Below are 18352 nucleotides of genomic sequence, written 5' to 3' on the forward strand. Positions count from 1 at the left end.
GATCCCATGTTGTCGGATCGCCAGCGTCGGTTGCCCAATTGGCACACCTGCTGTGCAAGGTAACTTTGCAGGAGGCCTCAATTTGTGAGACCTGCTGAGACTCATCGAATGATCGCACTTTTATTTTTGCATCTTCGATGCTTGGATGTATACGCAAGTTTGGCGACATGATGCTGTACGGACTATAAGAACAGCAACAATCCAGCCTCTTCAGACTGATCTAGCAGGAACAACAGATCATTGTCGCTTTGAAGTCAACACCCGAGATTTCGTGGAATTGCTATCTTTCGCCATGAAGGTCCCTTGCTTCCTTCTATTCCTTGCGGCGACTGTGTCTGCCCAACGTGTTGCCGTCGGTTTGCCCGCCGAAGGAGAGAAATTAGCTCCTGGGAGTTCGACTGTGGTACAGATTCAGAGACCGGTATGCTTCTGACAGCCGCAAATAAAGAGATAGAGCTGAGTAGATGGTTTCTAGGGTTCCCTCACCGGGTCTCAGGAAATAGCCGTCGCGATCGGCCTATCTTCTTGCGCGGACTCCACTTGTCATTCCCCAGAAGACGTCATGGGTACTATTGTATATAACGGTCCCTTCAGGCCAGAGCATCATGAATCCGGTTTGCCGCCTTATCAGAACTTCAGCGTCAATGTTCCTGAGGCTTTTGCAACAGGGACGGCGCAACTCAATATCGCCCATGTTTCCTTGGTTGGTGTAAGTGCCTCAGTTTTTTGATCGATGTGAGACGTGGTGCTGACTAGATCCCGCAGGCTGGCCCTTTTCCATTCATGGAGACATTAAATCGGACGGTCCTTATTGCTTAGTGTTATGCAGTTCAAGCAGAGTCTTTGATCCATTAAATTTGTTTGAAGAAAGTCTAATATGTGGTAAATTGAATTGCCATTACATGCTTGGTTTCATCACTATTAATATGAGATGTTGTTAAGGCTCTAATATTCCAGCTTTTAGTACTCTTCCCTCTATTCATGTAACCATTGCCGACATCTGTTCCGCAGCAGCTATGCGCTATTCTTCATCTCAACAGAAGCGGGAGCCCCTTCCATTCCCTCTCCTTTATCCAACTGCAGTCCGAGACGAGTGTAGTCACCAGGCTTTGTAGATCCATTGGGGATATGGAATCGCTTGTCGATCCGACCGAGGGCCAGGACACAAAGGATAAGGATCTCGAGGACAAAGTTGAACACGTAAAAGGCGGTCTTGGAATGGAACCAGGCGGGGTTGGTGACTGGTCGAGGAGTACTCCAGTTTGCGCCAGCCTTGAAACCCCCGATGAGAATGCACAGCGCAGACGATAGGATCACGGTGATAGCTTTGCTGGCCATGCTTCCTTCCCCGAATGTTTCCTCCTGCTCGGATCGTGGGAACAGGAATGCAACGAGGAGATGCAGGATAGGAAGACAGGTGATGACGAGCAGAAGGGTTATGGCTGCCAGCTGGACATCGCGGCATTGCGCCTGCGTATGCCTGTCGAGGGTATAAACGCTGACAACAGTAGCCGTGATGACCATGATCAAGGCTGCAGCGACGAGGGCGTAAAGGACCTTATATGCAACTCGCAACACGGGATTCCAACCGATTCGGGGCTGCTTCGCTCGGAGGATGCGCTGTGCAAGAAGCAAGTTGATGATGTATACCAGGAGCACACCGGCATTGACAAAGATATTGGCGGCAACGGCGAGTCGGACGTTGTGCTGTCGATTGGCCCAGGCGATGCGCAAGACTAGTGTAGTGATCCGTGCCATACAAAAGCCAAATAGCATTCCCGACATAAGGAACTTGTGGCTTCTGCGACGATTTATTTGCAGGGTGGCCATGTTTGTAGCAGCAAATCCGATGTAGAGGGCGAGGAAGACGGCACAGATGGGGATGTCGGGGATGACACTGGGTAAACCCCCCAGTGCAGCGTTATGAGGCGGATATGGCCCTCCTCGTTTGTCAAGCATCGTGGATACTGTCTCGTCTATGTGGTGCCTTGACTTGAGTAAGATTTGATGTTGAGTCCTTATGCTCAGGCAGTGTCCCTATCCACCCATAATATATCCATGGCTCGAGAAGCCTATCGAGGACCGGGCTCGGTAGTCGGTGAGCTCGGCGCCGACAACGGGACGATGCTCATTATCTATTGTTTACATTTTAAGGCAACCCGTATTAAACCCGATTGCCAAACATTCTAGTTGGACTCTGCGTGGAGAGTTTCTTTGGGGATGACGAAAGAGGTGCCAATCAGGTGACAGGGACGGCGCCATCGGCTGGCACTTTTCGTCCGCGGCTCAAAACTTCGTCCGTAACCGAATAAGAGTTGCCTCTTCAGCTCCCTATCTCCCTTGATCCCACCCCATCATTTCGGAAATAACGCTCCGAGGAAGTTCTGTCTCAGTATTTCCCGATGATTTATCACAGACAGGAATAGAAGTCAGTCATGTCGGCAATGTCGAGTCCCCAAAGCGATCTCACCGCGCTGCGGAAAGGAACGAAAAGCTGCACAGAGTGTAAGCGAGCATGAAACATCATCCCGGTTTCATCTGTTTTAATAAACAAGGCAGGCAGACGGCGTAAAGTTCGATGCGTCCGAATCTCCGAAGATGCTAAGTCGTGTCGGCAATGTGAAGAACGAGGTTCAACCTGTGTTGCCCAGCTTCCGACCAGACTGAAGTCCTCTCGAGCACGGTTCTCGTCTCGACAAAGGATTAAACAGCTGGAATTCCAAGTCACCCAGCTCACAAAGATTGTCAACAATCTTGAAGTCAAGCTTGGTAGCAAACCGTCCCGAGTAGTTTGCTCTGACACTGTTCAAGCTCCTGATGCGCAAGAGTCCGATGCCGAAAGTAGCGGGTCGGATTTTCCCATGACAGATCGTCCATCCCATCTACGCTCACTCTTCCAAAATGACTGGCTCAGTTTTGACAGCTCGCAAAATGCGAATAAAGCGCAGGGAAAAATCTCTACACAGTTCTCACGGGTCGTCAGGCCTCGTCTGCAGAGCCTAATCCCCCCAAAAGATGAGGTGATCGAGATTGCAGGATCCTCATTTGATTGGCTGACCTTGCTACATACCCTTTTACCGCAACCATGCACAGTTGTCTCACAGCAAGATCTCGTCGTCAGGTACGAGGAGATGTGTAGTCCTGATGTGAACATTCTTACTCTGGCGTTGTGGCTCTTAGCACTAGCGATCATGGCCCAACAGCTTCCGCAACAGAGCGAAAACAGTGAAGATCAGCTCAGAAAATGCCAGAAGCGGGCTGACCTTTGTCGCCAAATCATAAATACCATGGAGAGTACTGTCTTGTGCCATGATCGATTGCTTGCAACGGGAGAAGGTCTTGCAATGGCCGTACATTTTGCGCGACTGTGAGATTCGCATCTCTGATTTGATCAAGCGGGATGAACACATGCTGATTCTGTAGTCATATCGGACTAGGAAACTTACAGAAGGCGTGGCTGACAATACGGCGGCTCGTCGCGATTGCAGAACTGATGGGGTTGCCTCGAATACATCAGGCAGTTCGGCTCGACAAGATCAGCGGAACCGATGACCAGCATTCTTACCGCATGGCCCAACTTTGGGAATTGCTTTGCAACATCGAAAGAATGTCGGGAATGATCTTGAACCTCCCACCTGACACTCGGCGCTACCAACCCTCACCCAGTCTACAACTTATCGTCGACGGCGTTGTTCAGCCTGATGTATATGCCACGAAGTTGCTGCATATCGCCGTCCGAATACACGAAATAGATGAATCTAGTGCCAGTCAGGGACCCGCCCCCGAACTCCACATGACTGCTCTGGAGATAGTGCGGGATCTAGGCAGCCTTGCTGCTCAGACGCCCAGCACGTGGTGGCTTGTCAACGAGACAGAACCGATCACCGCCAACCACATAGTACAGTTCTTTCACTATACCGTCTTGATGCGAGTATATCTTCCCATGGCATTGCGTCAAGATTCGCGGGAGGAGTATTTATACAGTCGGCTACCATGCATGGACGCTTGCGTTGCCGTGGCAAGGCGCTATATCTTCCTCAGACGCAAACTGCCTCCAGGTGTGTTTGTCGGACGAGTAATGGACTTGCAGGCTTTTACAGCTGCAGCGGTTCTTCTGCTCTTGTCCCGCAACACCTTCCCGACGGAACGGCGTAGCTTCCATGTCGACACCAGTCAAATTCAGGGCGTGATTGCCGAAGTAATCGAGATCATGGGGCAAAGATCCAAGGACCCCACGGGCTTTGAATCTGTCGAGCAAGCCTTTAATACGCTATGTGCCCTTAATCAGCTTCTACGACAGGAGGAAAACACTGCCTCTGAGCAGACAATGACCTTGCAAGTCCCTCTGCTCGGGAGGCTGCACATCCGTCGCAACGTGAAGCCTCCACAGTCGACTGCGATCAACGCGAAAGCATCATCCACATTAGCTCCCTCTTCTCATGCTCTGAGTCAAGGCAATGTATCTGCTTCTTTCCTACAGGGCCCGGTCGGCTGTCAACTGCCCACCGTAATGGACGGCGCGACTGTTGTCCAAAATGGATGGGGATGGAACGACTTCTCCTGGTCTATCGAAGATACCCATCAGAGCCTGTTCAATGATGCTTTCATGGGCGACAGTATGGGACAGGCCGCTTTGTGGTATAATACATCTAATAATTCACTTTCCACGTGGAATACGTTCAATATATTGTGAGAAGTAGACCTCCACGACTACTGGGCGCTACGACTCCACATAAAAACGAAGGATAACGATGTCCCATTTTAAACTTCGGATCAGCCAACCAGTCAACTCAACACGGTCGGAACAGAAGAAGAATCTCTACCCTCAGTCATGCCTCACCAATGGTGGGTTTAACTTTCCGTCCTTCGATGACTATGACAGGGGTTATTGTGAGGATCAGAACCGCAACGACTACCGCCACCTGTGTTCCAAAAACTGCCGCAGTCCCGTCTTTCGCGATCCAGGAGGGCTGGAAGTATCCGACAGAGAAGCCACTGGCTGTACGCCAGGCATTGATGATGGCTGAGACTACTGTTGACTGGTCGGGATATTTCTCCAGGTTGTATGCCGTGATCGAGCTATGGAATACAGTAATTAGCTCATCAAGTCATCCCGTGGGTAAATGCAAACTCACACTGTACTGGAGATCATGCCAAATACGACCATTAGCCAGCCAAATGCGAGACCAATCCAATGCTTATGGTAGTTCAGGGTCATGCCGTATGTGAGCAGTCCACAAGCCATGACTCCAATGGCGACCCAGACACCGTGCAGTCGATACTCGGGCCGCCACCCCTGCTGGCGGGATTTCTCAATCCAACCATTAAACCAGTAGCCAAATGCATAACCTTACAGAGTCAGGACCTCTATCAGGGATCCGGGGATGCTGCTTACCAAGTAAGCCTCCGATAATGGGGGCCCACCGCAGTGATGCCGACTGGACTGTGTCGAAAAGGTAGGGAGGCTGCGCAACAAACGTGGAAACGGTCACAGTTATACCTTGCAGCTGTCAGATACACCTTCATGTTGCAGGATCAGACCACCCACCGATCGGCCAGCAAAAGTTGACCATTGTTGCAATTCCAGTCAGGAGGAGCGGGAACTTGAAGATGTATATGGCAAGGATCTTGGTCCAGTGGGCCAGAGTGCGCCCGACAGGTAGGCTGTGATTTTTGATTCCAAACATTGACTGCAGGCGCGAATTACGCTGACATTGATGTCCTCTAGCATAGTAAGTCTCGTATCCGAAGAGAAAGATCAGTATTGTCGACAGCGCGTAGAAGGCCGTCAGAACGCCAAACGAGGCCTTCCAATTGCTGCCAGCACCGATATATCCGGCCAGTGCAGGGCCTAGAAAGGGCCCGATCAGGAAGGTAGTGCCCCTGAAGTCAGTTAGCAGATTTCGAATGTAATTTCGCTAATGTTTGATCATACCAGATGTTGATCATTTGCGGCCAGTCTTGAAGCAATTGTTAGCGACGGCCATGTTGAAATGGGTTGGATGACGTCGAATTTCGCATACCTTTCGGCTCGTACATATCATGAATAATTGGCAAACCGACCACTTGTGGGATCGTGCCAAAGAGACCCTGGAGAGAGCGAAAGGCAGTGAAGGTGCTATAGTTGTTGGATAACGTCGCTCGGAGGACCATAAACGTGGTGATGAATTGCGACCACAACCATACAGGGAGACTATTCGTCGGGTTGTTACACGTCATTACCGCTGCCGATGGACTGAAGTGAGGACATACCGTCCATATGCCTCGATCAAAGGTATGGCAGTCAGACCGCCAACACCCTGTAACAGTATGCCGTAGTTCATACTGGTCGCGGAATGATCAACGCTGACTCCCCACTCCAACGCTTGCGGCACGATTAATGTCGCACCCCAAGTCATTCCTCTGTTATGGGATCGATCAGCACATGATAAACGTGTGGCCAGGATGCAACGTACCCATCAGCCAAGATGGAGCTTGACATGAGTGCGACAAACACAAAAAGCTTCTTTCTTGAGCTCCAATTCCGAGGATCTCGGCCATCCTCGTCGTCAATCTCGGTGACGTGGGTGTCTAACTTTGCCTGAGTGATATCCTTACTCATATGGGGTTTTTCGCCTGCATCGACCGAGTCCTCGAGTCCAGACCCACTCATGATGACCGACACAGCAGACGAGACGCTCCGCAAGATCAAATGTTCAAGGGACTCAACTGTACTCTAGAATCAGAACAAGGATAGGATATAAGTCTGACAAGGACTTACATGACGAGAAGGCGAGAAAATTCCGAAGAGGCAGTTAACAAGAGACACCACGCGGCCGGAGGAATGTGCTGTTCGAATTGCCCAATAACATCCACCGTGAGGATAAAAGCCTCGGGCAAGCAACCACCTACACGACTCAAACATATAAATCGTCTTGGCAAGGAATAGTCCCGGCCGGATTGCCTTCCGTGGGATCTAGAACTGACCGCAGACGTAATTATCACCAGAGGGGCAATCATGGCAAATGGTCATGGCGAGGAGGGGCAGGCAATCTACGGCACAGCCCACTAAATCGATAGTGAATGCTAGTGCTAGATAGCGTGAAAGTGACAGCAGGGATCGGGTAGACCCAACCTCACTGGTTTAATTATGTTGAAACTGGTCTAAGCTAGTGCGCAGCTAGCACTTTTATTGTGCCTCTAGTGCAGCCATAATTCGGATCACGAAGGGCCAAAACCAATGGGATAATTCCACAGAAGCTGCGAGAACGTCATAAAGATATCTATTCCCCGCCGCAGCCATCTGCAGCAGCACCCACTGGTTCTCCTCCGTCAGGCATCATGTCTTCGCCTGCTGCCGCCGCTGCTCTTGCGAGCACAGTGACCTCGGTCGGTCCAAGATCCCTGGAAGCCGGTATGCGATACTCATGCTTGACTATGTAGGCTGCGGCCATCGGCTTTGTTCCTATTGCGGTTCGCTTTCAGCTGTTTGATGTCTTGGCAGATCTCGACAAGCCGGTGAGCGGCCAAGATGTCTTGTCAGCCCTCCAAGAACGGTCCATCGAGAGAACAAGACAGGATGTACCATGTATGTACCATGCCTTGTCCTGATGAACGGCGTCCCTCTGACCGACTACATCGGCAACCAGGTTTACTTCTAATTCGTGAGACGGCCGCACATAGGCAAGACGAGTCGGATCAACGTTAACTTCTTCCTCTAGAGGACACACTGTATGCCATGTCCGGGTTAGACTTTGTTGATTTTGTCGCAGAGAATTTGTACCGTGCCAATGCCATAACCAAGCATTTGGCGGCCACTCCGTCCGCCCAACATGGAGCTGTGCACTTGTAAGCTTGATCCCCATTTCGGTTTCTAACAACTGGGTGTACCGTTGCTAACAGTTGGTAGTACGACGGAAAATCTTCTTGCCGGTGCATTCCTGATGCGAAAGCTCGAGGCCGAAAACTTTCAGTATCCCTTCAAAGAGCGGGAGACGCCATTTCAATTTGCCTACAAATCAATGGGCCAAGAGGAGCTCGCGAAGGAACATACGTATTCCATCATGGCCACAGAAGGCCGCATGGACAGTTTCAATCACTTCATGGTTGGCAAGTTTATGAAAACAAACGCTGCTCCTGACCGTCTCCGGGCCCTAGGGTACGATCTGGAATCGGTCCTCAACGACGCACAAGCTTCTACACCTCCGACCATGGTGGACATCGGCGGAGGTCGCGGGGAGATGATTCTCGATTTCAAGGCTGCATTTCCCCAACTCCAGACTTCGGACCTGATCGTCCAAGAGTTCAATCATGACATCACTGATATCCCCGGCATCACCCTAGCTGTGTGGAACTACAAGGACGAAAGTCCCCAACCGATCAAGGGCGCGCTAATCTACCATCTGGCGCACATCCTTCACAATCTCCCAGACTTGGAAGCTTTGCGCTTGCTGAAGAAGATATCGGAGGCTATGGCTCCTCACTCGCGATTGCTGATTCATGGGTTTGCGAAGAATACCACTTACGCCAAGATGCACGCCGCCATGATTGCTTTGTTCGGCGGTCGAGAGAGAAGTTCGACCGAATGGCATCAAATGGCGGGCCTGGCTGGGCTTCGGGTGACATTCGAGGCGTATCCGGATTTCGGAGAGGGCTTGATTGAAATGAGGAAAGTGGAAAGCTCTGCTTAGAGAGATATTCCTTGCCAACTGCGGCAAACGGAAAATCGATGGAACCACTTGTGTCTGTGATTCTCGTCTCCTCCCGGTCTACTTGGTGGATATCTCCCTGGGTCAAGTCTGATGCAGATAATTCTCATTTGTCATAGCATGTTGTCAGCTATAACCAACTCCCGCAAAATACCATAACGAGTGGACCTTTTGAAATTAGGGAACGAATTGTGTATATTTCTGCGATTGGTTCCATCTGTCCGTATTTGTGGGAGCATAATTTTAGGGCTACTAAACTCTTATGTAACTAAAGCGGGCCCACTATCGGGCTTTGCTTGTGGCATGATCCTGTCCTTGTCCTTCGTGTCTCTAGAACAGATAGGTCGGAACACCGCTAGGACCACTAAGAATACCGTGCTACTACTTAGTGGGTCATCATCCCTGTAGTTTAATTCCACCGCTTGCATAGGTTCGTTGACCCAGGCACACAGTGGATGCCATGCGCCAATGAGGGTGTCGGGTGTACGGAGTATACTGATTCGACAAGTGCTCCCTGCTAAGGAGGCTTTCACATATCTTCCTAGAAGCTTACTCTATTGAAATTTTCCATCCGAGGCACTAGCTAGCTTCCGGGCATCAGTCGATTCTATCGGACCATCCCGAGTCGCCTCGACGGGCTACTCCACCGAACCATTTTCTCGTCCATGATCTGCCTACTTTACCCGGTTCTTGCTATTTTTGCTTCAATGATACCTGCTTTATAGTCACGATGTTGTTTCTAACACGTTTCTGAACAGCTGTTGCATCCGGTCATGGTGGGGACTGAGGATAATCACCAATGCTATTCAGGTAAAACTTGACGAGAGGAATGATGGCTACAGTACCTGCAGACAATGTCTCAAAGTCATCTCTCAGATGTCTCCATTGCGTGATAATTGTTGAAGCCAAGATCTGGGTTCACTATGCTAGATCTCTATTAGCCTTCGTCCCTGTTCAAAATCTGCTCGAATCTCCTAGTTCCGGAGTTCGCTGACAATTTGGCTACCCACGAAAAAAACTTATCTATTCCTGCAAACATGCATTTCCTCCGTTGCCCTGTGAGTATCACCGCACAAAGCACTGCTCAGCCGTGACCGTAAAATGTCTCCTGCATTAGGGAACGATACCAACTGCGGTGAGTGTCTGTTCTCGGACGTGTGGTTGCGGAAGCACAGAGCGATGTGTAGATGTGCTACTGATACTTGAGCCAATTCTTCAAACAGGGGGTCCGTATATCTATGCAGCGTGGGTTAGTTGCTACTCTCCTTCCCTGTGCTCGGGAGAGACAACTGACAGAATCCTGCTCAGGCTTTGACAGGCGTGGCAGGACTAGCCTTGGCCGTTCAGTATACGACCAAGGCATGGATTCGATGGATGCTGCCTCGGGTTAGTTCCCCCAGAAGAATATGGGGCTTGGAGGATATTCTGTACGCCGCTGGGTATGCGTTTGATATCGCGCATATGGTCCTGATTCAGCGCAGGTTGGTGTTCAAACTAGAAACGTCACCGGATCCTTCTGACGCATTGACAAGCTTTGAAAACGGTCTCGGGAGGCACATGTGGTTTTTGTCAGATGCCGAAAGAACTCTGGCGTTGAAGAACGAGTTTATTTCCCAGCCTCTAGGTGAGTGGACTTTCACATCAGGTGATGTAGCAACTCACGGCTGTCTTCTAGCTGTTACTGCCTCCATGCTGAGCCGCTCCGGCATGATGTGTTTCCTCTACACGTGCTTTAGTAGCATTGATAAGCAGATCCGCCTATCCATTATCGTATGCATGGCAATACAGGTCGTGGTGAACTCGGTGACTATCATTCAGATTGTTGTGCAGTGCGGCCCCCATCCCTACCATGCCGTACGTGACGCCCTCTCCTCGTTCCTGGCAATTGCTGACCGGTGCAACTCCCTGGTTGGCATGAATAGGCCAATCGAGTAAGCTACTTCCACTATATGTGGGATAACCCACCAGCAGATGGCTCCGTGGTCTGTCAGTCACCGACAGTACAAACGACGATAGGATTCGTCCAGGGTGGTATGACGCTACTTGCCTTCTCCAGCATACATCGACTGATGGATAGCTAGGCTTCAACACGACTATCGATTTCTTTTTGACGGCACTCTCAGCTGTCCAACTCTGGCGTTATACATTAAGGGCCACAGACGCGGCGCCAGCAAAGCACAAGCTGCCATTCAGTCGGATTCGGCGAATGCCACGACAGGCCCTCTTTCGTCGGATCTGGCAGACTATTAGCCTCAGTGGGCCGTTGTTGATATCGGGAATTGCCTCTATTGTGAAGACATATGTAAGTAGCCGTTGACAGGAATTATTCCCTTGCTGACGGATGGAGTAGTTGCTCAAGACTCTTGGTGAGAGGAATGATATTACACGTGAGTTGTTGCTGACATATTATTGAAGGCGATACTAACAATCCACAGATAACACTGTCCCCTTTATCCTGTGGGTCAAGTAGGTATACTCCCGAAATTTCCTAGTGCAGCATGGTCTAATAATCCACAGGATAGAGAACTACAGCATCCTCCTCGCATCACTGGCACCGATGATCCGTCTCTTCGTGTCAATGGTGTCAACAGACAAAGGACAATGTGGCCCATACTGGTCCAACAGTCGGTCCAAGAATAGCCACCCCGGCCTGGAACTGAATTCTCAACCACATACGCAAGAAAGGAGAGCGGTCCTCATGGCCGTCTTCGCGGACGAGAAGATCGTCCAGTATACGGGTGAGGAGTGGCAAAGAGCCGGCAGTAGAACCCACCATGGACGTCGCAACAGTGACGTGCAGGATGGCTCTAATAAAGTGACTGTTCGAACGGATATTGTCGTCCGAGTGTCTTCGGATGAAGCTTCGACAGAGAGACTTGTCGTATGATTATCAGTTTGCTCCAGGCATTCACCCTATCAGCAGAGGGTGAATGATTCTTTATTACTGCTCTTTCCTATGGGAGACGAGTGGTTGGAAGCCTTTGCCGATACACTGTACGACCCTCTGGACTATTTTCATCCTCCTCATAAATCTGTTCCCTTCGCAGACGCACATTTTGCGGCACCAAGCTCCAGGAGTCGTACCTGGTTCAATAGTCTAGTGACCGGGGAGTAGCCCAGCTCAAAGCTTCTCAGTTGGTCCTTGGATACTATGTCAAGGATCAAAGCTGACTGAAAAAAACAATAATCCACGCGAAGTTTCCAAGAAGTCATCTTCATGTAGCAGAACGATGGAACAGACAGTTAGGAGTCTAGATCTACATATTTTTTTTAAGCATAGCTGGCTTGGGAATGGTTCATTCTGCGGCATGAGACCCAGTCAATCATATCAGTTCTGCACCTTGTCTTATAATCCCACTATACTCGCGCAAATGATAAATCATCCCATGTCCTTCCGATACGCGCATGCAGAGAAAGATGCTGCAAAATCTCCGTCACAACAAAATTGTCCTACCTACTGTAGATACAGCCATGCAACACGTCATCTGTGGGTTCAAACAGGCTTGCAGATCTACATTGTTTCAGATCTGCCCCGCCTCGTCGTGCGCAAAGCTAAATGACCGTTCCTAGAAAGACGAGGTTTACCCACATATATTGTATGCACATGGGCCAGTCAGTACTCTCAAAAGCTGAAGTGCATTATCCCACTTTGGGTTGTTCCTCGGCCTTATTCATGATACTATGGCTCCAACCTGCATATACTCCTCATCACATTACTCCAGCTTCCTAGAATGGCTAGATCTCTTAGGGATTTCCAGAATACTAGGTAGACAACTAGCATAGGTAGAAGTATAGCTATATTGCACTGGTTGATATGCAATCACTTTACTGGTTTGGATTGAAGGTTGATGCATAAGATCGTCGAAAATTGATCATCACAGGCAATACCCCCAGACAGTCCGGATATTGGGTCCACTCTGGAACATGATCGTCTGATGGACCAGCTTCCGCTTCATCTGGCGTATTTCGATAAATAACAGAACTGAGTCCGCCGTCTAATCAAATCCTCTGCCGAGCTTAAGGCGTCCTGCTTGGACAGCATTCATATGATTGACTCAGTCTTCAATGGCAAGACTTCATGACTCTCTGAACTTGCTCACTGCTTAACAGGCAATGACTACTCTAATAACCAACATCCTCTAGCACAATGATAAGTTAAAACTATAGTGCATTCTGCTCTGCTAGCTCCAGGTGACAGTAAACTGTGTGAGAGGGCCAGAGTGTCCGAACTGTTGTTCTCCGTACGGAAATGTGGCCTGCGACGTTCACCTGTGAGGTCTGCTAGAGCGCTGACTGGGGTTTAGGTACCTGTGAAGCTGGCAAGCGATTGAACAAGATATTTTTCAAGTCCGATTTTGGAGACATGGTAGAAGCAAGAAGTTGCTGAACATATTACATACCTCGACAGATCTGCTGCTGGGCGTCCAGGATCAACCCGAGAGGGGCAACTGCCCACGTGGCATCATCTTACATCATGCTTCAATCTTCATCTTTCCGATTCAGACATTCTCTCGATTCGACCTATTTGATCAGCCATGCGGATGTCTGGCAATCATGAGCTCTACCGACCACGAGATCATCTCTTTGAGCGAGATACCGACCCGTCATTCTGCCCATGACGTGACTTCGTCAGAGATAGAACAACCCTCGCTGCCTCCCGCCGACGGAGGCAAAGCTGCCTGGCAACTACTCGCGTCATGCTGTCTCATTCAGCTACCAGTCTGGGGTTTGCACTAAGCGCGAATGATCGGAGTTTATTGGCGACTAATTTGGCACGCCAGGGTTCTCCACTGTTTTCGGGATTTTCCAAGAATACTACAGCACGCATGATGCCTTACAGGGCAATAAAGGCGACCTTGCTACCGTGGGAACTACATCAACTGTATCATAAAGGCACCACACACATGTCATTAGATCAATATAGTCTAACGCAATCGGATAGGGTCTCCTGTACCTCTTATCACCTGTGACATTCACACTTTTGACGCGGTACCCACGCCTCCAAGGCTGGTGCATTCCGACAGGGCTCTGTATCACCGTGATCGACTCGCTTCTATCGTCTTTCTCGACGCACGTATGGCATCTCATTGCAACTCAGGGTATTATGTGCGCCATCGGCAATGCGCTCATGTTCAGCCCGTCATCTCTGTATATGGACCAGTGGTTCATCCACAAAAAGGGCCTTGCCCTCGGGATCATGTGGGCAGCCAAGAGCGTAACCGGTGTTGTATTGCCCTTTGCGGCAAATTTTTGTTTGCACCACTTCGGTTCTAGTACGACCTTCAGATTTTGGACTGTCACTACGGTATGGAGCCCGGGTTCATTGCTGCGATTTGTTGCGAATCTATGGAGGGGAACCAACTTGGGTGGCGTTTGTCGCTGTCCGAATGCATCCAGTACTAACACTGAATCACAGTTGCTTACTACTCTAGGATCTCTGCCGTTCATGAAGCCTCGAATCCCTGTCTCGCCGTCCGCATCAGCCCGGCGTCTGGACCTGGGGTTCCTCCGCCTCGCCGCCTTCTGGACGCTCCAGGCAGGCAATATCATCCAAAGCTTTGGATACTTCTTGCCGTCCACATATCTGCCATCTTATTCGACCGCAACAGTTGGTCTCTCAAGAACAATGGGCACAATGCTAGTCTCGCTCTTCAACGCGACTTCTATCGTCGGCGGTATCTGCATGGGAATGCTCTGTGATCGTTTCGCAGTATCGAATATCCTGCTTCTCTCCTCGATGGGCTCAGCGCTATCTGTGTTTCTTTTGTGGGGCATGGCATCATCTCCGGGGTCCGACTCACCTCGGACGGGCATTGCTTTGCTCACCCTGTTCTCCATCTTTTACGGATTCTTCGCCGGTGGTTTCAGTTCCACTTGGTCGGGTGTCATCAAACAAATCAAGCGTGATTCTTCCACCTCTTTGGAGACAGGGTTAGTCTTTGGTTTGCTGGCCGGAGGGCGGGGAATTGGCAATGTCATCAGTGGTCCGCTGAGCACGGCACTGATCAAGCAGGGATCGCTGGGTGGCTCGCAAACCAGCAACGCTGGGACTGGCTTTAGCACTCAATATGGGACTCTGATTCTCTTCACTGGTATCACGGCAGCGTTGGGAGCTTGGAGCTCGATGTGGGGTTATATCAGCTCCAGCGTGCGCTGTGTGAGTCGCTAGAGCAGGCTGTGTGTTTGACTGCAGGATGCGATGTTGGTTTCGGGGGTTTCCACTCGTTCCAGGATTGATATGAGTTTGAAGATGAATTAGATTCTGCTTGAGTAGCGCATTGGACTCCCGGCCTCCACCTCCGGTAGTGGCCATAGAGAAGTCAACCTGACAAGATTAACGATGCCTACGATATGGTTTTCGACGAATGTGGCCCCTTTATCATTTCCTCTCGCTGCAAGCGTAACGGATATATTATTCGTCATTAATAACGCAAAGGAGATCCTCAGACGCAATAAATTTCAATCTCGTGAAGGCCACATCTGAGTAACTTCACGTGGGCTCTGCCTCTCGCTACCATATGTAGTCTTGGTGCATAAATACCCCGTGTAGCCGGTGGTCTTTGGCTACCTACCATTAGTACCTGGGCGCACCTGTTCCACACAGCATATTCGTCCTTCCCTCGAGCGGTGTTAATATATTCTACTATTGGATAGAGCAGAATGAATACCAATGAAAAGACCACTACGCCAGTTTCTCACTGGTAGCTGCCTTTGGGAGAGCCGATCTGGTAAGTATCCAGAGCGCTACGGATAAGCATGGCACGACCATGAGTATATACTGATAATAGTGGGTTGGTTCTCACCATCTGTTATGTGGTCACAATCCAGACACAAGCATGATTTAGTGTATGAACTGTCATTGATCCCAACAAGATGGCAGCCGTAACACTATTCCCATGTTTATGCAACTTCAAGACCAAGGATAGCTGATAGACGGCAACAGGCCTCCCTTATCGTCTTGACTCCCCATGGGTCCAGATGCTAATGAACTATAGTAGATCGTGATCGGTTGCTTCTCCTTTCTCTATCTCAAGAGTCAGACCACAGCCCATATCACAACAGAGGATGCTATGACTGCAGCTCCCAACAGCAATGCAGACACTAGGCTGACTAGCTGGTCCATGACCTGCTGGAAGAAATAATGCTGCAGTCCATTCTTGCCATCCACACGAAATCCATGGGAACCCAGGGCATACTCATCCGGCACTTTGGGCCACTTATCAACTCCATCTAGAATGGCCATGGCCATGCCGTTGTCGAGATGCATCTCAAAGTGACAGTGCAGCAACCACGCCCCCGGAGATGTCACCTGGTACCGTAGCACCACCCACATCGTTCCTGTGAACTCTGTCAGAAAGGTATCACGGTAGGGTGGGTTGACCATATTGAAATTCTCGGGATGATCGGCGAAGGCCTCGGACACCGAGGAGTACTTCCACAATCCCTGACCAGAACCTAGTCGCCAGAACTCATTGCCATGCTTGTGCACGGCGTGCGGGAAGTCAACTGGCCAAAGAGGCGAGTGACCCACCTGGAGGACGATATCCTGCCAGGTGCCGTTCTGGGTGCGGATGATCAGGTCGTCATCGCGAGGCCTCGGGAGAATTTACGTTATACAATAGAGGGTGGTACGCCGAGCGGTCCGAAGGGTATTTTTTCTTCCCACTCAAAGTAAATTCCCAGGTCGAGTTGGCTTTGCCTAGGTAGAGGACATGCATTGTGTCGCCGTCGCCAGTGAAGGGAGCCTTGGGAGGCCAGGGAGGAAGATCAAGTTTGTCCAGAAAGACGATCCCGTCCCAGGTCGGCCAGGCATTGTAGTCGAAAAAAGGCTGTGAGATTGTGGTGACGCTAAACCAATCAGGAGGCCGATGAGCGTCTAGGTTGCTGTTTTTGTATTGTAAGATCCCAAAAGCTGATATCATTTACAAATAGCCACCGTCAGGCACGCGGATGGAATAGTCCATGGGATCGAGCTGGACTAGGGCTGAGTATCGCTCCCCGGCCCAAATGAGGAACGTCTCTGCCCGGCGTGGTTCGATATAATGGCCATCAACCTCATAGATCCACATCTCGTGCTCGTCGATCGTGGGCTGCAGGGTTTTGAACGTCGAGCCTCCAATCCAGTTGATACTGACCCATCGATCGCGGGCATAAGCTGGCATTCCAGACGCCTCATCTATTGTCCTGCAAGGCTCCTCTCGGAGTGCGGAGAAGATCCTGTTCCTCCTGCCCGACGGCTCAGGGTCAGCCACCTCATATGCATCACTGCCGCGTATTGCGGCCAAAGTCGCCGTCATTGCTCTCAACTCGCCGTTCCTTAAGAACGATGTCGACGTGCACTGCACCGTCGACGAGCTTGTCGGAAGCTATCTGAAAGAGATCCGCACCCGCCAGCCCACCGGGCCCTACCACCTCGCCGGCTGGTCTGCGGGCGGGATTCTGGCGTACCGAGCCGCTCAGATTCTTCTTGCCCGTGGGGAACAGGTTCCCTGCTTAGTCTTGCTCGATGCGCCTCCACCGATGGGACTGGGGACGCTTCCACAGCATTTCTTCGATCATTGCGACGCAATGGGCATCTTCGGCCAGGAGGGCAAGGCTCCGGAATGGCTTATACCACATTTCAAGAAGACCAATGCCATTCTCAGTGGATACTATGCGACGCCCTTTGTGGCTGGCCAGGGCCCCGACAGGACAGGAATCATCTGGGCAAGTCAGAGCGTCTTTGATAGTAAAGGATGTGCTCGACCGGCGCCGCGCCCTGAGGACACGGAGGATATGAAGTTCCTCACTGAGGCACGGACTGATTTCTCGGCGGGGATTTGGGGGTCCTTGTTCCCTGGAGCTGAGGTGGTTGTGGATAAGGCCGACGGGGCAAATCATTTCTCCATGATGGTGAGGGCATCAGTACTTTGATTTGCGGTTGACCATGTAACTGATGACATCTTTTACTAACACTGGCATAGCAAGAGGGGAAATATGCACGCCAGGTAGCGGCGTTCATAGGCCAGCTTTTATCAGGGTAAGCAATGATGGACAGTATGATCGTTATATATAATATTCTAGATTTATGCTTGGTCACTTCTGGTCAAATATTTATCTTCATGTGATAGAAAATTCTTTCATTCCACTTGGCCGTCATGATAGCCACAGGCCCACAGTCCAGATAAAATTTAAGACTAAATATATGGATATCAAGGAAAGGAACATATCCCTTGCTCCCCGATTCGGCTCCTCTTTGGCTGCATGCATGCCAGGGAGGCCGGAGCAGGGTGTACTTACTGCACGGCAACAAAAGGGTGATCCAGATGCTGCGGGATCGAGGTGCCGAGTCTAGATCGAAGACAAGGATCTCAACGCTCCTTAGCGTCCCAACCTGTGTAGCAATAGTTATCTTCAATTTATATTCGGCGTCGCGGCGCTGTTAGCAGAAGGGAGTCATGGGTGCCCTAAGGGATGCCCTCGACTCATAGATAGAACCGCAGGGCTACCGCATTCATGAAGGCAACGTTAGCGCCTTTGTCATTCTCGTTTCATGCATGCCTTATGCCTCCTCTAGGCTAGTTGGCTCCGTCTTTCGGACCACCAGCTAACAGCTCTCACCATCTTCAATCAATGACTTTTGATTATGCTATTATTGGGACTTGCACGGCTGGAATCCCCGTTGG

At 50.4% G+C, this 18352-nt stretch overlaps 9 protein-coding genes across 9 annotated transcripts; 6 read left to right on the plus strand and 3 right to left on the minus strand.

Moving 5' to 3' along the window:
- Positions 1-78: 78 nt before the first annotated feature.
- Positions 79-819, plus strand: AFUA_4G14205 (uncharacterized protein; the record flags this gene model as incomplete). The annotated part of the gene is made up of 3 exons (XM_001481528.2): positions 79-421; positions 476-709; positions 766-819. Exons 1-3 carry the CDS (start codon positions 146-148, stop codon positions 817-819), a joined length of 564 nt encoding a protein of 187 aa, XP_001481578.2. The 5' UTR covers positions 79-145.
- A 27-nt stretch (positions 820-846) lies between these two features.
- Positions 847-1959, minus strand: AFUA_4G14210 (uncharacterized protein; the record flags this gene model as incomplete). The annotated part of the gene is made up of 1 exon (XM_746318.2): positions 847-1959. One exon carries the CDS (start codon positions 1957-1959, stop codon positions 1015-1017), a length of 945 nt encoding a protein of 314 aa, XP_751411.1. The 3' UTR covers positions 847-1014.
- Positions 1960-2308: 349 nt separating this feature from the next.
- Positions 2309-4693, plus strand: AFUA_4G14220 (transcription factor domain-containing protein; the record flags this gene model as incomplete). The annotated part of the gene is made up of 3 exons (XM_746317.2): positions 2309-2505; positions 2560-3367; positions 3424-4693. Exons 1-3 carry the CDS (start codon positions 2436-2438, stop codon positions 4691-4693), a joined length of 2148 nt encoding a protein of 715 aa, XP_751410.1. The 5' UTR covers positions 2309-2435.
- A 136-nt stretch (positions 4694-4829) lies between these two features.
- AFUA_4G14230 (putative MFS transporter) lies at positions 4830-6652 on the minus strand (the record flags this gene model as incomplete). The annotated part of the gene is made up of 8 exons (XM_746316.1): positions 4830-5079; positions 5136-5349; positions 5396-5500; positions 5549-5883; positions 5936-5960; positions 6024-6193; positions 6253-6402; positions 6456-6652. The coding sequence occupies 8 exons, from the start codon at positions 6650-6652 to the stop codon at positions 4830-4832; spliced, it is 1446 nt and encodes a 481-aa protein (XP_751409.1).
- Positions 6653-7320: 668 nt separating this feature from the next.
- On the plus strand, positions 7321-8669 carry AFUA_4G14240 (putative O-methyltransferase; the record flags this gene model as incomplete). Its single annotated transcript, XM_746315.1, has 5 exons — positions 7321-7368; positions 7423-7567; positions 7629-7643; positions 7701-7827; positions 7889-8669. The coding sequence occupies 5 exons, from the start codon at positions 7321-7323 to the stop codon at positions 8667-8669; spliced, it is 1116 nt and encodes a 371-aa protein (XP_751408.1).
- Positions 8670-9227: 558 nt separating this feature from the next.
- On the plus strand, positions 9228-12086 carry AFUA_4G14250 (uncharacterized protein). The gene is made up of 10 exons (XM_077804687.1): positions 9228-9822; positions 9911-9936; positions 9996-10168; positions 10220-10311; positions 10363-10541; positions 10610-10718; positions 10769-10989; positions 11038-11074; positions 11123-11153; positions 11205-12086. The coding sequence occupies exons 1-10, from the start codon at positions 9789-9791 to the stop codon at positions 11572-11574; spliced, it is 1272 nt and encodes a 423-aa protein (XP_077660826.1). The 5' UTR covers positions 9228-9788; the 3' UTR covers positions 11575-12086.
- A 374-nt stretch (positions 12087-12460) lies between these two features.
- Positions 12461-15247, plus strand: AFUA_4G14260 (putative MFS monocarboxylate transporter). The gene is made up of 5 exons (XM_746313.3): positions 12461-12938; positions 12992-13413; positions 13469-13569; positions 13630-13992; positions 14104-15247. The coding sequence occupies exons 2-5, from the start codon at positions 13242-13244 to the stop codon at positions 14854-14856; spliced, it is 1389 nt and encodes a 462-aa protein (XP_751406.2). The 5' UTR covers positions 12461-12938; positions 12992-13241; the 3' UTR covers positions 14857-15247.
- A 476-nt stretch (positions 15248-15723) lies between these two features.
- Positions 15724-16984, minus strand: AFUA_4G14280 (uncharacterized protein; the record flags this gene model as incomplete). The annotated part of the gene is made up of 3 exons (XM_077804688.1): positions 15724-16248; positions 16298-16535; positions 16614-16984. 3 exons carry the CDS (start codon positions 16982-16984, stop codon positions 15724-15726), a joined length of 1134 nt encoding a protein of 377 aa, XP_077660827.1.
- Positions 16843-17710, plus strand: AFUA_4G14270 (thioesterase domain-containing protein; the record flags this gene model as incomplete). Its single annotated transcript, XM_746311.3, has 2 exons — positions 16843-17579; positions 17651-17710. Coding segments are annotated over 2 exons (795 nt in total), but the record flags the coding sequence as incomplete, so codon positions are not given.
- Between the last annotated feature and the right edge of the window lie 642 nt (positions 17711-18352).

Source organism: Aspergillus fumigatus, chromosome 4 (assembly GCF_000002655.1).
Source record: "Aspergillus fumigatus Af293 chromosome 4, whole genome shotgun sequence".
In the NCBI taxonomy this organism is placed as follows: Eukaryota; Fungi; Ascomycota; class Eurotiomycetes; order Eurotiales; family Aspergillaceae; genus Aspergillus; species Aspergillus fumigatus.